Raw genomic sequence first — 16,671 nt, 5'->3', positions numbered from 1 at the left:
TAGTACTCTCGCCTATTTTGCTTTATTTTTCATATGATTAGCACTCTCGCCTATTTTGTTTATAGTTGAATGGAATCCTGGCATTCACGTTTCCAACTTTTTGGGGGAATTGTTACCGAGGGCTATTGAGGCACTAGTATTGAGCATTTTTGTGAGAACATAGTTGAGTGTCTCGCTCCTCATGTAACCAAAGAACCCTTTCATGACAGCAATTCAAAAATCGGAATCCTTTCCCTTGCCTAGAGAGAGAGAGAGGGATAAAGAGCATCTGAATGGCACCGATCGCAATCACAGTGGGGTTTGTACCACTAAGTTTTAGACTTTTCATTCCCTTCTCCCATGCCAAAGCACTAGTTTCACTTTAACCAGACAATGACCATGGTCATGGTCACTTTGTGCTCCAATCTTAAAAGCCTCCCAAGTCTTTTCATAAGCGTTCAAATGAAAAAGTCATGCGCACTGCAGACGCTGTTCATACATGATGCATTATTCAGAAAGAAAACATTATTCCGAAATAAAACAGTAATGAAGCGACCAAGGGAATCAGTTTTGTGCAACAATGATGAGATAAAATGTTTTGATGAGCATAGCTCTGCCCTTTTACAATTTTAATACCATAGGAAAAAGAGCCCGAGCTTAACTGGTTAAATATTGACGATTTGCAACGCTATGTCTTAAGCTCAACTCGTACCAAGGGTAGAAGCCCTCTCCCCACTGACTCACCCAAAAATACAAAAAAAAAAGACTACAGAACAGGACTTCAGCCCATGCAAATGGACGATTTAGGAGGTTTTCTCTCTCTCTCTCTCTCTCTCTCTCTCTCTCTCTCTCTCTCTCTCTGTTACCCTGCACACAAAATAAACAAAAAACAAAACGAAAAAAAAATATGCAAGTATGAAACCATAGATTAACAAATACATGCAAGAAAAAACCGACAAGCGCAAAAAATGAATGGGAAATAGCACAAACAGTTTATCATAGCACTTTTAAAATGATGTTTGAGCTAATAAATATATCTTTTAAGCCTGGCATTTCAGATGCCATCTCCTGGCAGGTATCCCGATAGTCAAAATTCTGTCCAACTAGTCTCATTTGTTAATCTACACTAGTCTCTTTGTTAAACTACATACAAGGAGGGCACCAAGAGGATCACAACCCTCGGGACAACCACTTACAGTGGTTATACAATAAATTATAGACGTCTCAGAACACTTACCATGCTGAACCCAGACTTCAGATGAAAAGAACCTGTGATATGAGAGAGAGAGAGGAGACAGAAGAGAGAGAGAGGAATGAGGGGGGAAGGGAGGGAGGGACGGACGTGCAATGAGTTGAAAGCAAACCAGCCAAGTCTTCCCATCGAGCTTAGGCTTTAGATGAAAGGAACCACTGACTAGAAAACCCATGTTTCCTTACTGTGTGAGAGAGAGAGAGAGTTGCCTGCTTGCGTTGGTCACCTGTTCTATTTGGGGATACCAGTAAAAACAAATTTTTATAGAAAGCTTGTACCAAGAGTGAGGTCACTCAAATTCGTCACGATCTGGGCACGGGTGGTACCGATTTGATGAGCAATGTCCAGCTGCTCTTCCAAAGGCAACATCTCATAACTGAATAAGCATGAACAAGAGAAAAGCCAAGTTACAAGCCTTGCTCTTAGGAGTTTCCCCTACAAAATTTTAACTTTCCAAGGGGAAATTATGAACACGGAAAATACTACAAAAATGAATATCTGAAAAATGGCAAAAACAAACAGACCATTATTCATTATATTTTTTAAAGACAAGTTCATAAACGTAATTTTATATTTATGGAGACCATTATTCATTATATTTGTTTTAAGACAAGTTCACAAACGTAATTTTATGTTACCATAAATTACTTAAAAAAAATTTAAATCAGCAAATAAAGGTATTGCAATATCTTCACGTTTCTTTCCACTAAGGAGAGCATAATATAATCCAAGGGTATATGATTCTCCATAAGTCCATGGGAGTCATCACAGCCCAATCAAATGGAGAGAGAGGGGAACCCAGCAATTGAGTCCTTGCCTGTCGGAGTAACCCCCCTCCATTCCCATCCATTTTTCTATTGGATGGTAATACCAAAAGACAATGGTTTTTCCAATTCATTGTATATCAGTCTACCCTCCTTTTTTACCAGGAAAACAAACACTTCCCATAATAAAGCTTCACACATTGAATAAAGATGCAATCACTTACTGGCAAAGAAGCTCGCAGTCCACCATATTATCTGGACCTGGTTTATGAGCTTTTCCATTAGATCTGAACTGCCTAAACGCCCGAGGGTTTAGTCCACACGCATGAGGAACACGATCCACTAACTTCCTTTGCAGCATTTGCAGGCGGCGAAATGTGAGCTCTTCAAGGGGTGCAATGCACCCAATGCTCCCATCTAAAGTGCCAAACAAGAGGGCGAATCGATTTGTTTTATCGGTTCCTGAAGATGCACTGGTTCGATCAGAAGTTGGGAGCATTTGCAAGCGCATCAGCCTGGTCACGTGTGAGCCAACATGGAATTCAGCTTTTGGAAGTAGCTTCTGCCCTTTCCAGCTCTCCATCAATTTAGGTGCATAGTAGAAAATCTGCGTAACCCAACAATTTTAACACGTCTGTATATGTATATCTCTGTGCGTATGTAACAAATACTGGCCCAGCCTCCTATTATTATTATTTTTTCTTCTTCAAATTTTCCAGGTGGAGAGATATAGCAGGTGCAGAACTAAATTTTTTCATTTACCTTTGTTTTCTCTTTTCGTTTTTTTATCCACCCAAAACACTAGATATAGCGGTGAGTATGGCTTGGCTTGGCAATGGACCGAACAATGGTGGGCCCAAGCCTGGACCCAAATCAAGGGCCCTAGCCTAGGACAGCCCTGAAACGATGTCTAGGTGGCCCAGCCCAGGCTTATTATTGATGCGGGATGGGACCATTAGTTCCACTCTCTCCAGATTTTTATTTTTATTTTTCACTTTTTACAAAAAACAGAGAACAATGTAAAGAACATATAGGAGGGAATTCGGGCGTGAGAAAGCATGCATATAGACTATCCAATTAAGGCCCAAACAATCAAAGTAAGGCATACTGCCAAAATGTCAGAAGATGCAATTTTGGTGTTGAAAATTTTTAGGATAGCCTGAAAATATATTTTCATCGCTAATTATAAAAGTTTAAAACTCCGAAACTGGTTCAAATAAAACAGATCTATAAACATATGAAAATCTTGCAATGGACGGCCCAGATAAACATGTTGCAAGATGTACTATTTTTGGGGGTTGAAATTAGAGTTCCAAAAAATGTCGGGCCTTAGGCATCCGGGGGGGTCCTACTAGATTCTGGGTGGCCTAGGACCTAGGTTGAAGAAGAGGGGCAGGGGGCAGGGGAATATGAGTATACATCATAAAATATCAAAAAGCCCATAATCCAAAAAGTTCCAAACTATTGTATATTTGTAGTAGATAGACTACTAGCAAAAACAAGAATAAAATATAATACTAACTAGTAAGTTAATAATATAAGCATAATCCATAATCCATACTCCATAGATCATACTCCATGCTTCAATGTTCATACCATTCCACAATCCATGGTTCCATACAATAATACAACCACACATGCATATACATAAGAGTAAATAGTAGAAACTAGAAATAAAAATAAAATAAATAAATAAATAAATAAAATATATATATATATATAGTCTAAAACTCAACACCAAGATTCAAATGTCTTCGGTCATCATAAAAAAAATTGGCTAAGCCTCATCATATGCATCAGATTCTAGGTCATCATCATCAAAGTCATCTCTCTCTTCAACATAATGCTCGCCCTCCTCTGTTTCTTCTGAATCTGCTTCTTCATCATCTTTTTCTATCCCCCTCTTACTCTGTGCATATGAGGCTCTAGGAGTCTTGGCTGCTCTACTTAGTGCCTTTTCACCCTTTTCTTGCTTTTTGCATTTCACTTAACTCAAATATTGCTCAATCTCCTCCCTGGTAGCCTTAAGAACATTTTTACACGGAAAAACATCTTCCTTAATATCGACAAGGTGCTTCTAGAACCAGTAAATACGTCATTACTATCCTTTCCACAATAATTACAACTTGTACAATTTGTGTGATTCAGATTCGGGTAATGACCATATTTCCAACCCGGATCACCACTTCTAGAAGAACCTGAAGAAGATATTTCCATTTAAAAGGCTCATTTTCTTCCTTTTTTGGTTTTATTAAATTCAAATATTGTCTAATCTCATACCTAATAGCTTCAGGAACCTTTTTACAAAAAGCAACATTCTCTTTAATACGAACTAGGTATTTCTTGAATCGGTTAATACCTCCATTGATACCTTCTTCACAAAAATTACACCTTATACAATTTTTATCATTAGGTTTCAGGTTATAATCATATATTTTCAACCCAGATCACCACTTCTAGAAGAACCAGAAATAAACTTATCCAAATAACAAGACTTTTGTTTCTATTTGTGTTTTACCGAACTCATATATTGTTTAATCTCCTCTCTGATATTTTCTATAACATTTTAACACGGGGCAACATTCTCCCTAATACCAGCAAGTGTTTTTTCAACTTGGCTTATACCCCTATTAGTATCTTTTTTTTGGCAATAATTACATCTTATATGATTTTTGTCATTTGGATTTGGGTTATAACCATACATCCAACCCGGATCACCACTTCTAGAAGAACTCGAAGAAGACAAATAACAAATAAAATCTTAAATATGAAGATTTTTAACTAACCTTTTTCCTAGATCTTCAATCTTGAATGTTTGAAATGCTACCCAATCTCAAATACTTTAAAAAAAACCAACCCCTACTAAGCTTAAAAAAGCATCAAAATCAAATCCAAACAAAAAAGGAGATGTTTGGATTAATTTTTCAAAATTCTAAATTACCCGATCAATCTTTTAGAAATATAAAAAAGTGATTGTTTTTTTTGTTCCACTCTAAAGATAAACAAAAGGGTTTAGGTCACACAATAAACTAAACCCCTCCTTTTCCCCTAATTTTGGGTTAAAAAAGACCACATTTTTGCCTCTGAGCGGCCACCCAGGGCTGGCCACTAGGCACCCACCCAGGACACCCGCCTGGGTGATGTGCCCAATCCCCCTGGCCCGCCTACGCGCTCGGTAGGCCACTTATTTATTCACAGATTGATTTTTTTTTTTCTATATCCATACATCTTAATGTTGAGATGATCAATTGGATGGTTTTCCAATGTTAAAACAACTTCTTTTGATGGAGTTTTGAGGTGCACCTTAATTCTACAATTTAAGGTGTCAAATTATATAAATTTTCCCATGCAAGGATCTGTTGGCGTTGATGCTAAGGCTGGGTTGGCTCCCTCCGCCTCCTGGGTATAAAGAGTTGCGGGCGTCGAATCGAATGAACATAATTTTGTCCTCGAATCCAAAGGCCAGTTTCAGAGCTTGAAACCGTCGATCCCAATCTGATCTCATTTGGTGGGACTTTCCACTAACTTCCTCGAGAAAGAAAAGGTGCCACTCCCATCTTGCCGTATGTATATGTATATATGTATTTCTAGACAACACTTACACATACCTAAGAGTAAACTTCTACAATATTTCGCTCATGGCTCATCACCATCCAAAGTCCATTAGACAACCATGACTATCCAATAGTGTTTAAATTCTAACATCGTCCTACAAATTGGATTTATCTGAAATTTGGGTTGTACGTACATCTAACCCATAGCTATTGGGAACTAGAGCAGTAACTGCTCCGAGAACGAGAATGGGATCATCGGATTGACATAATCCAAAAGTTTTGGTACTCCAGGATTGAGATCTGTACAACGTATCTAGCCCAAGTGGGATCCCATATAACAAGGATCTCAGACCCAATGCTCATGGGATTTGGACACCATTTTGCAAGAGCCGCCTTACCCACTTCTCATGGTATCTCAATCCCAAATACCCAATGATCATCACCCAAACAAATTGGGGTCCTCGATCCATAAATAGAGGATAGCAAATCCAATGCTCATGGAAACTAGATCCCATTGCGCAACGGACGAGGTTTCCTCGTCCCATTTTGTTAAATGCTTTAATTATATTAATTCGTGATATGTTTTATACTTTTACTAATTCTAGTCTAATACTCTAATACTCCACAACCTATATATAACAATTGTAAATATTTTAAGACTTTTTGGATCACTACATGATATAGATGGAGGTCCACAAATATAGGGATTGAGATCCCTGAATTGGGGATCTAGATCCAAACATGATAGGGATCAAGATCCACAAATAGAGGGATTGGGCTCCCTCATTAGAGGAATCCAGATCCATACGAATAAGGGATTGAGATTCCTAGAAAAATGATCAAGCTCCCTCAAAAGAGAGAGAGAGGGAGAGAGAGAGATAGAGAGAGCTAATTGTGATTACCAGGGGGAAAGGGGCATGGGATGGAAAATTTTATATGCATTGCTTTTTTTAAAGTTAAAGTGCAATGTCACACAAACACATACATACACACAAATGGAAAACAAGTATTGATGAACACTATCTATATATTTAGAGAAAAAAAAAAAGTTCATGACTAGTGGATTCAGGTTGTAATAGTTAGTGTGCATGCATGCCAACCAATATTGCTCAAATCCCATCTAACGCACTTTTAAAACTTTTATTTAAATTAAAAAAAAAAAAAAATAGCAAGTACTAGCGGGGGGCCTGGATGAGCCACCAGGCCTGGATTTCATAGCTGGGCTCAGCCTGCGAGTTAGCTTTAGTAGCAAGAGCCGGGGTGTTATCGCAGGGGCTGACCAGCCTATTGCCAGCCCTAGGCAAAGCCAAAATCATAGTCTGCTGAAATTTTCTCCCCATGTTTGGGGCAGAATCATCAAACATAGCAGATGGATAACTAAAAGCAGTTGGATAGGTTCACAGGGTTCGAACCCACAGCATCAAACTTGCAAGCATTAAGTGCCTTCCAGCTGAGCTGAGCTATGGACTTGAACCCTACATACCTTATTCTTTTAATCGTTTAAGACTTGAACCATAACTAGTAATCTAGCGAAGTGACCAAAATGATGATGATCGCTACTGTGGTACATAAGCAAACAACAATAGCAGATTTAGGAAAAATACACCTTACACAAGTTATGTATGGAACAACATCCACAGTCGAGCATCCAATGTCCATCTTGGAAATGGAACAATGTAGATGAATTGGGAGCTCTGTCAAATGTCTGATATTTTTGGTCAATGAACCATGGTACAACTCCAATGTTCATTGCAGATGGGTAGTCGATGGCTATGTTACAATGGTAAATCATAAACAGCACGCATATGGTGTACATTCACTAGATCTTTTGTCCATTGCTTAGGTACCTCTAGGTAAGAGTAATTTTGGTCATGGGAACCAGATAAGTATTCATATGCATAGATAGATAGGTACAAACATATACGTGTGCAACTGCAACAAGTGCTACCAACAACTACATAAATCTACTAATCAGGAAAGAAAAAAAAAAAAAAAAGGAATAAAAAAACCTACATAAATGTACACATGAAGACATTAATAACGATAAAATAAGTAACATTCATATATGGAGATGAGCTACATAAATAGCTGACCAAATCCATATTTAGATTTCCATAGAACAGCTGACCATTATTCACTGTATTCGTGATTTCATTGATATTCATAACCATACCAGGGTATCATGGAATCTTTTTGCATATCAAGTAAACATGGGCGAAAACATCGAAACGTCTGAGATACAATTTCTGGTTATTTTTTAATAACTTCCTTGTTAGTTATAGGAAGGAAAATTTGGATCTCGGTACCCCCCAACATCTTTTGACTGAATATTTGTTTTTTCTAAGTGTGATGTTTCTTCATATTTTGAATATTTTTTGCCACCATGACATCCAGTGCAGCTGTCTACTAGTTTCAATACTTTTTAAATTTAATTTAGCCCCAGTTGTATAATAGAAAAGCATCCAAAACAATACAGTTAATTATGTTTTCTAAATCAGAAGATGTTCACTACTGAATAGAGATACCTGAATATTCTTCTGGTCATCTGAAACTACAAGGCTAAGTGTACTTCCATCAATCAGAAACTCAGTGGTGTAGCAATTGAGAGAGCCAAAATCCTTGGCCAGCAAACTCAATTGAGCCCCTTGCTCTTTCCAACTGAGGAAGTATATGCTTTTGTGAATGTCGCCCATTAGAATGAAGTTCTTCACCTGCAATTCAAATATCATGCAGAACTATAGGCTGGTACCTTTCAAGGCTTTCATTCTGAGATAATTATTAAATGCTGTGTATAGGTAATTGACTGTTACAAATTAACACCACATGTCTTCTCTAATGAAAATAAATAAACAGAGGGTTGCAGAGGGGGCAATAATGACTGAAATTAAGGAGGGTAGTTTGTAGCCTCTTGACCTTGACCCCTCGTTTTTAGGGGCTATTTTTGCGCAAATATGTTCATTATGGGAAGAAATGTCAAAAACCACGAAGAAAATGTTGGTGAATAGCAAATATCCGTTTCATTGTAAGGAACAAATACCCTTTCCATGCCCCGTTTGGAAAATCTGCTACTCTACTTTGTGGTGCGTAGGATATGCCACTGTTGGAAGACAATTTCTCTAGAAATTTCTCTAGAAATTGGTTAGCTACAGAAAGCAATCAGGGCATGTTGGAAAACATTAATGGTGAAAATCTTACCAAGGTTCTCCGTGTCAATCTTTCCACAATCAATCATGCAAAAAACACTTCATAACAAACACTTCCTATGAGTTGTGTCCAGAGCAAGACAAAAGAAAAACAAAATGTGGAAAGAGAATAACAGGCAGAAGAAAAGTGCAAAATGTTTTTCATAAGAATCAATATAGAATATAAATTAAATGCCAGAGTTCTGAAGTTTCAACAAAAACATCGTCAAATACCTAATTACCAATCACATATATACAGGAATAAAACTTGGAAGCAATCACATAGGAAACTTACAATATTTAAGCTCACAACATATAGGGGGGCATCAAAAAATGCAACAGCAGTCAATTCGGTACCATTCCATTTGTGCAAGACAATTTTTGGGCCAGAAGCAATCAGCAAATGACCTTGAAGGGGGGCTAAAGCAGAGATAGCTCCCTTCAATTCCTTCGAGTGAACTTCCGTGACCTACAACAATCATTGGCAAGCCATTAGACTATAGATGTTAAAAGCACACGAGGAAAGAAACATAATGCAAATGTAAAGGAAGAAAAGGTTCCTCAGAAAAATCACAACTAAGATGAAACAGAATAATATTGCATCAAGAGTAACCAATTTCGAGGATTATCTGCATAATGCAAATGGAAAGGAAGAAAAGGTTCCAAAGAAAGATCACAACTAAGACGATACAGAATAATATTGCATTAAGAGTACCCAATTTTGAGGATTATCTGCATTTTGTCCAACAGAGTACAGAATTATGCGCCCTCTTGCAGCGACATCCTCTCCTTGCACATAAGCAGTCCCCACGGCCAAAAGTGTATCAGTTTCCTTGGTTAAAGTATTCTGAGGAGCAAAACAATTTGAGAAGACGTATATCAAGTTATCAACATCTGACTTAATCACCGAGCGAGGACACAATCAACTACAGTTAATTAAATTACGAACATAAATATACAAACGGTTACACTATTATCAATAGATTGTACCAACCAGAACCTCAACTAGGAAAAATGAAAAGGAATGCACTCACAGATAATGATACAAGACGTATTGTGATTGCATGTTCAGAACTTTGCATTGGGATAGTGGCCTTTGTTTCCCAGGGACCACCAGCTTTTGCAGGTTCCAGAATGCGCACCTCAAACTCATCTATGAAATAGGACCTATTTAGATCTTCAGGATTTAAGTTATCATGTTCGCTTTGATGGCTGACTTCGTGATCAACAAGAGATGTGAGAACTTGACTCGATGGTTTGGCTACCTGAAACAGAAGTAGAAGATTAATTCAACCACAATACCATAATAAGATATTCATATCAATAGCCAGAGAAATGAAAATTCTGCAACGTCCGAATCAGAATAATCAAGATGATCGAACAAAACTGTCAAATTATTTTGTGGGATATCAATATCACAACAGAGAAGCAACCACGCTATGATAACAAGAATATTTTCATGTTGCAGGTTCAAATGATTTGATATATAATGGTTTCCTTTGCAGGTTAACAAAAGGGAATTATCAAAGACGAGTTTCCAAATCAGGCTAACAGCTTCGAGGAAAGAGATTGTAGTATTGTTTACAAAATTCCCAGAGGCTATATCACATGCTTTTCATCATGAAAAATTACTAAACATATCACAAGATTAAGAAATTTTAACATAAATTGGACAGGTGACATCATTGCAGATTCAAATTAATCAATCATGAATCATTTGCTAAGCCATCCAGCTTTGTACAATGCCTCATATAAGTTGTTGGGGATGCGTAATAGTTTTTATTAGAATACCAGACCCACCACTAATGTCCCAGATTCGGCAAGATTTCCATAAGTATACAAGTACTATGCATCATCATAAACAACCCTCTTATGTTCGACATACAAAATTTGTGATCTACCAGCCAACAGCAAGTCTGTAATGCCTTGATCATTTATTAACACATTATAATTACATTATGCTTTGTAGTTATTAAGTCTCGAACTCTATAATCACATCAATCAAACAGTAGCATGATGGATCTGCCTTTTGCCTAGAGCCCCTGTACGACTACCTTCTGAGGCCAGTTTTTCATTACTACTCAGGTTCCAGATGTGTCATTCACTTCTGAAGTTTTGGGCATACCCTCTGAAATTAGTGTCCTACAAGTCCCAAATATGTTGCAAGCATACCTCTCTCCATGAGAGAGCGTTTTGCGCAACTCCAATTGTTCCCAGTATACTAATCACTTGTGTGGGAGTTTTGAATGCCGACTACAAAGTTCAGTTCAGTAAGGGGGGAGGCGAAGCTTAGCGAGCTTTATAAGGACCATTCTTTATTGCCACCTCACTCTCTTCTTAGCACATCCCACGTCCCCCCTGACAAAACTTGCACCATCCCATTACACCGGACACCTGCTTCTGCCCTCTAGACTCTCTGGCCCAACTCCTATGCGCATTACAATGAGCTTATTCTGATAGCAAGAATAACCCTCATGAAAGGTTACAAACTTCTTTTTCCCAGCATTTGAACTGCAAAGCATATATTCACATGCAAGAATCTGTAATCATAACGATTCTTAGAAAACTATTACCCAGATGAAATGGTGTGAGCCCTATAAGCAAGAGTTACAGTTGGAGTTGGGAAGAGACATGGGAGTGGAGCATGTAGAGAACAGGAATACTTTTAGACTTCAAGGAAAACTGAATATCAATCTTCAGAGTATTGTCTAGGGAACTCTGTCCATGAGAACGGGATCACAAACCCGGAGAAAGAATTTTTCATAGAAACAACCATGAGAACGGGATCACAAACCCGGAGAAAGAATTTTTCATAGAAACAACCACTCACCGGAATGGATAATATTAGTGCATAAAGATTCTTCTCAGCAATGTAAGTAACTTGATGTGGAGTGCCTCTCAAAGGAATCTATCAAAAAAAAAAAAAAAAGTTATAACGAGTCAAATTAGCAAATACAACACCAAACTTTTACCTATAATATATATTGATTAAACAAAGAAGAATCTAAATAGCAACAGTGAAAAAAAGGAACAATCTAAACATACCTTCTGAACTGGCCAATAGTTGTCATAATTCAGCCATGATGGCAGTCGGCAAATTTTGAGAAACCCCTGATCAATTGGAAAAGTATTTCAAGTTCACAGTCTACAGCTATCTATCACTGGGAGAAGGGAAGAAAATAAGTACCTGTGATGTTACATATATACACCCATAGTTGCAATTAACATTGTGAAGAACAGTGAAAGCTACAATGGGCCCATCACAAAGCTACAAATGTCAAAAACCAAAAGAAAAAGTATTCAAGTTAATAAAGAATACAGAATTGAAAATCATACCAATTCTAAAAGCTAGCACAGATCATGAATGGAATCTAAATCAAGGAATGGGCACCCTATTTCTCATACTTAGCATTTCATCAAGTAGATAGGCATAAAACTCATTAGATTGGCTAGATTAATTATAGGTGGTAAGCATAGAGCTTTTTTCACAACAAAGCATGCATCTATTTTCTTGAGAATGCCACTTGATGAGACACATATCCAGGTGACATCACAGATATATTTTGACAGAGACAACAGTAATGATATCCAAATTGTATCAAACCCCACATTTCAAGGCTCGAAAGTGCAAGAAGCACATTGATGTCATGTCATTTTATGAGATAGAAGTCATCATGAAAATTTTACCCATCTCCCTCATATACCCAGTGTGAATTTAAGAAATGACTACAGATCAATTTGTGTCGTGAAAGCCATTTACGTTTTGCCACATTTTACATCATCAATTTGCAAGGGATGTTGTTGTATGCAATTACACAAACATATGCACTTTACATTATTCTTGCAGGGAATGGTACCCAGATTTCTGTTATTGTAAATAGATCAATAAGTAAATACACACATGAAAATACACACAGACACATGTCAATCATTTTTAGTTGGGGAAGTTCAAACAATTCATAAGCCTGAACTTTGGTCATTAAGAACTAAAATAATCTAACCCCCCTGGCCAAGAGTATTTTGCATATATTCTTGACAGCATGTTAAAAATAAAATGAAGAACGATTTTCCCAAATTTCAAGTTTAACAAGTTCCACATGACTTTTGGTCTTTGATGTCTTACAGGCGACTGATGAAAAGCAAAATGGGTCCAACACGAGGCATCACTTTGCATTTTAGAATATTTAATATCTCATTATGCCTCTCACTAACTCAAAGAAAACAGAACAGGGCTTGTCTTTATATTAATTGAGTTCCCCTTTCAAGTAACGCAAGCCCAAGCCAAATGGTTTGATTAATGTTTCAAAAAATCGTCCGCCCGGTGCCTAGGCACCCAAGACCCCATGCATCGCACACCTAGGCATAGGCGGCCCGTTCTAGGCAGATGTACCTAGACGGGTGCCCAGGCGAGTGCCTAGGCATGTGCCAAGGGATGTGGATTTTTTTTTTTTAAAGATACCCAAAATGGCAAAAGGGGTAATTTTGACCCCCAAAAAGGTTTAAATAGGTTATGGGGGTTATTTTCAACCCCCAAAGTTCAAAGAATAATTCCACAAACCGTCTTAGCTATACCTGTTTTTAAGAATCAAAAGTATTTTTTGTGGTTTGAAGAAGCTTCCTAAACTTTTCTACTTATTATAGAATACGCCTATTTCTAAGAATCAAAAGTATTTTTTGTTGTTTGAAGAAGCTTCCTAAACCTTTCTATTTATTATGGAATATGGAGAGTTGGAGACTTTCTAAATTTTGTATGGTTTGAATTTTGAACAAGTTTATTCTCAACATGCGATGTCATATGTTTGTATAAAGCATGTTACAATATTTTCAAATGCAATAAATTACAAAATTGACACAAATATACGTATATATTATATATCCATAAAATTTGTACTAAGGGCACCCGAGGTTTTGGGCACCGGGCCGGCCACCTCAGGCCGCCTAGCATTTTTTGTAACCTTTGGTTTAATAATTCTTCCAACATTTTTGCCACGGTTTCACTTAGTTGAAACCTAATCTTCACATCATTGTGCACAAAAGCATCCCGGAGAAAACAAAGAAAACTAAAATGGTTCTGAATCCATTTCAGTAACATCAACTTTCAACAAGTTGACTTACTCCAACAACATGTTAGCACACCTGATGATGGATTCTTAGCCTTTCTCTGCAGACTATCAACCAAGCTGGTCTTGACCCAGCAATGAATGCACCTTGATGGCCTCCAATGTTCATGAACGTGATGATTTTTCTGTATGAAACAACACCCGGTGATTCCTCCCTCGTTAATGATTGTAAAGAAACACGGATAAATCTCAAATTTCGAAGTCTAGATGTGCTTGTATTGCTGGCTTCGACTACATTTTCAGCTGAATTTGAATCATCCAACTTGGTCATGTTATCTTGACCCTCATACAAGTAAGCATGGTAACAAAGCGTCGATCCATCAGCTAAACCAGCAAAAAGGAATGGGCGGCCATATTGGCCAGACCATCTGTGCATGCATAACTCAACAACTTTCATGTTCTTCACAGCTTCTTTCTCAAGTTGATCACTGTCTTCGGAATACGAACTCTTTGCTTTATGGAGATCTTTAAAAGATTCCTGATGATGAGCATCAAAAAGATGGGTCCTAACAGTCAAAAACCTATCGACAGAGAAGAGGCATTTGAAACTAGGCACATCAAATATCTCAAGCCTCCCACTTTCATAACAAACAAGACAGTAAATATCACCCTGATCATGTTGTGACCCATCACTTCCATCAAGAGCCTCAGCTACACCACTTGAAAGCCAGGCATCTGGACTTGCCTTGCGCAGCCATGGTTCAGGTCCCTTATCATGATAAAAAGTACATGCAGTTATTGGATCAGATAAGTTTTCAAAGACTGCTGGAAGACTTGAAGTGATTGTGCAAGTAGCAGGATCTGCAATACAGATAAAAAGAATTTCAGAAAGAAGATGACAAACAACTTATCTATATATACAGTTAACAGCTTAAATAAAAAAAGACAATATATATATGGGGTGTGGTCTCTATAAGGTTGCCACCTTAAACAATCCAATTAAAGCGCACGTCCAAATTTTATCATGAAATGTAATTTTGGCGTAAAAAATTCTTCGGATTATCTTAAAATCTATTTTCATCTCATCTCTAATTATAAAATTTTAAACTCCAAAAATGGTTAAAATCAAGTAGATCTATAAACATATGAAAATGTTGAAAATGGACAGTCTAGAAAATGGACAGTCTAGACAATGTATTGTAAAATGCACTATTTCTAGGACTTAAAATCTTTTTTTTTTTTTTTTTTCATATTCATACATCTCGATGTCAAGATGATCAATTATTTTCTGATGGATTTTTGAGGTGCATCTTTAATTCTACATTTTAAAGTTGCAACCATATATAAACTTTTTCCACACACACACACACACACACACACATACACACATATATATATATAGATAAGTCAACATGCCAATATGGTACAAGCCACTTTGAAAAGCAGTTGCGCCCTAAATTATACACGTAGGTCTCACATAGAAATTGCAAAAAAGTAATAAAATAAAAATAAAAATAAAATGAACTAGCACAAAATAAGGGGGAATAAACAAGTCCCCTTGAAATGTCGGAAATGCATGTTCATTTGGTGGACAGTGGATCTAAGTCATCAAGAACTTAAAATCCATATCCATGTATATAACCATATTTAGGAATGTATACCATGAGACCATTTACCTTTGGCGCAAAGAGATCAGAATTACTTATAACCATTTGATATGAAATTTGATAGCTCGGGCATGTCACAAAGTTTGAGATAACTTATTTTGAACTTTGAGCTTGGTCAATGGAATAAATATAGCCACCCAATTTCACATCCAATAGTCAACATTAATTGTGACCACCTTGTAGTGTGTGTGTGTGTGTGCGCACTATGCTCTGTGTGTGTGTGTGTGTGTGTGTGTCTGTGAGTATGTTGTGTGGGTATGCATGCGTGTGAATGAAGTCATGAGAAAATACTCTCGTGGCACACCTGCTTAGGCCATATGTCTTTGGAATCCTTAAAACTATTGTTTTCATATAAGTTTGTTTCTCTGAATTTTTTCTCAAATACAATGTGAAACTTGTTAATTGTTTAAGCATTTTAGAAACGCTTTTTCTTCAAGCAAAAATAAAATTTCTACACTATTCCATCTTGTTCATTCTGATATTTAAGGGTCTGCTCTAGTTAATTGGATATTGGTATTTTATCTCATTCATTGATGACTACTCTCATTATACTTGGAATTATCTCATGAAAAGTAGAGATGAAATACTCTTAATAGTTGAAATATTTCATAAAATGATTCAAACCCAGTTGGCGAACCAAACAAAAATTTTCGATTATGATAATGCACGAGAGCATCTAAGTCGTGAATTAAATAATTATCTTCGTGAACATATTCTACATAACTCTGCCTTAGCTGTCCCCAAGCCGATCATGCGGTCCCACGCCCGGGTAAAGGAGGAGGGTTGTGCTGCCAGCGTAAAACTTTACCAAATCTTCTCATGAATCCTTAACCTAAACGCAGAATGGCGGAACAGGATTCATGTAGCTGAAATAGTTGGGATAAGGCTTAGATGATGATGATTTTCGTGAACACATTAAAGAAACATAAGCATCATGTTCTTATACACCACAACAAAATGGCGTGACACAACAAAAAAGTAGATTCTTGTTAGTTGTAAGAGTCATCTTAATAGGAATGGAGATTCCTAGGAAATATTACGACAAAGAAGTTCTCATTGCTGCCCATATAATCAATAGATGCCTACACTTGTTCTCGATGTTGGTCACTGATGTAGGAAATTTGAACGAGAACAGAAAATCAACAATAATTCAGGCCAAAACACACGTAATAGTAGAAGAAACCCGGGGTTTCTTCCTCGAAGAAGTTATTAT

The 16,671-nt window shown here is 37.2% G+C and overlaps 1 protein-coding gene across 10 annotated transcripts in view; it reads right to left on the bottom strand.

The window, feature by feature from the left end:
• Positions 1 to 948: 948 nt before the first annotated feature.
• CPSF160 (cleavage and polyadenylation specificity factor 160) overlaps positions 949 to 16,671 on the bottom strand; it is a 68,166-nt gene continuing 52,443 nt past the window's right edge. For 6 of the 10 annotated variants that reach the window (XM_020671837.2, XM_006851752.4, XM_088846225.1 and 3 more), the window contains exons 17-26: positions 13,868 to 14,652; positions 11,919 to 11,999; positions 11,777 to 11,842; positions 11,562 to 11,639; positions 9,766 to 9,996; positions 9,447 to 9,578; positions 9,027 to 9,200; positions 8,075 to 8,260; positions 2,220 to 2,602; positions 949 to 1,607 (exon numbers count right to left, since the gene is read on the bottom strand). In XM_020671837.2, the coding sequence (XP_020527496.1) occupies positions 1,493 to 1,607; positions 2,220 to 2,602; positions 8,075 to 8,260; positions 9,027 to 9,200; positions 9,447 to 9,578; positions 9,766 to 9,996; positions 11,562 to 11,639; positions 11,777 to 11,842; positions 11,919 to 11,999; positions 13,868 to 14,652 (2,231 nt within the window). In that variant the 3' untranslated portion in view covers positions 949 to 1,492. Of the gene's footprint in view, positions 1,608 to 2,219; positions 2,603 to 8,074; positions 8,261 to 9,026; positions 9,201 to 9,446; positions 9,579 to 9,765; positions 9,997 to 10,903; positions 11,243 to 11,561; positions 11,640 to 11,776; positions 11,843 to 11,918; positions 12,000 to 13,867; positions 14,653 to 16,671 lie in introns of those variants that run through there. The other 4 variants (XR_016040383.1, XR_016040385.1, XR_016040384.1 and 1 more) reach the window with 3 other exon arrangements.

Source organism: Amborella trichopoda, chromosome 9 (assembly GCF_054954075.1).
Source record: "Amborella trichopoda isolate Santa Cruz 75 chromosome 9, AtrichopodaSantaCruz75HAP2 v2.0, whole genome shotgun sequence".
NCBI classification, from domain to species: Eukaryota; Viridiplantae; Streptophyta; class Magnoliopsida; order Amborellales; family Amborellaceae; genus Amborella; species Amborella trichopoda.
Note: the sequence above shows the minus strand (reverse complement) of the source record. Positions and strands in the feature narration are given on the sequence as shown.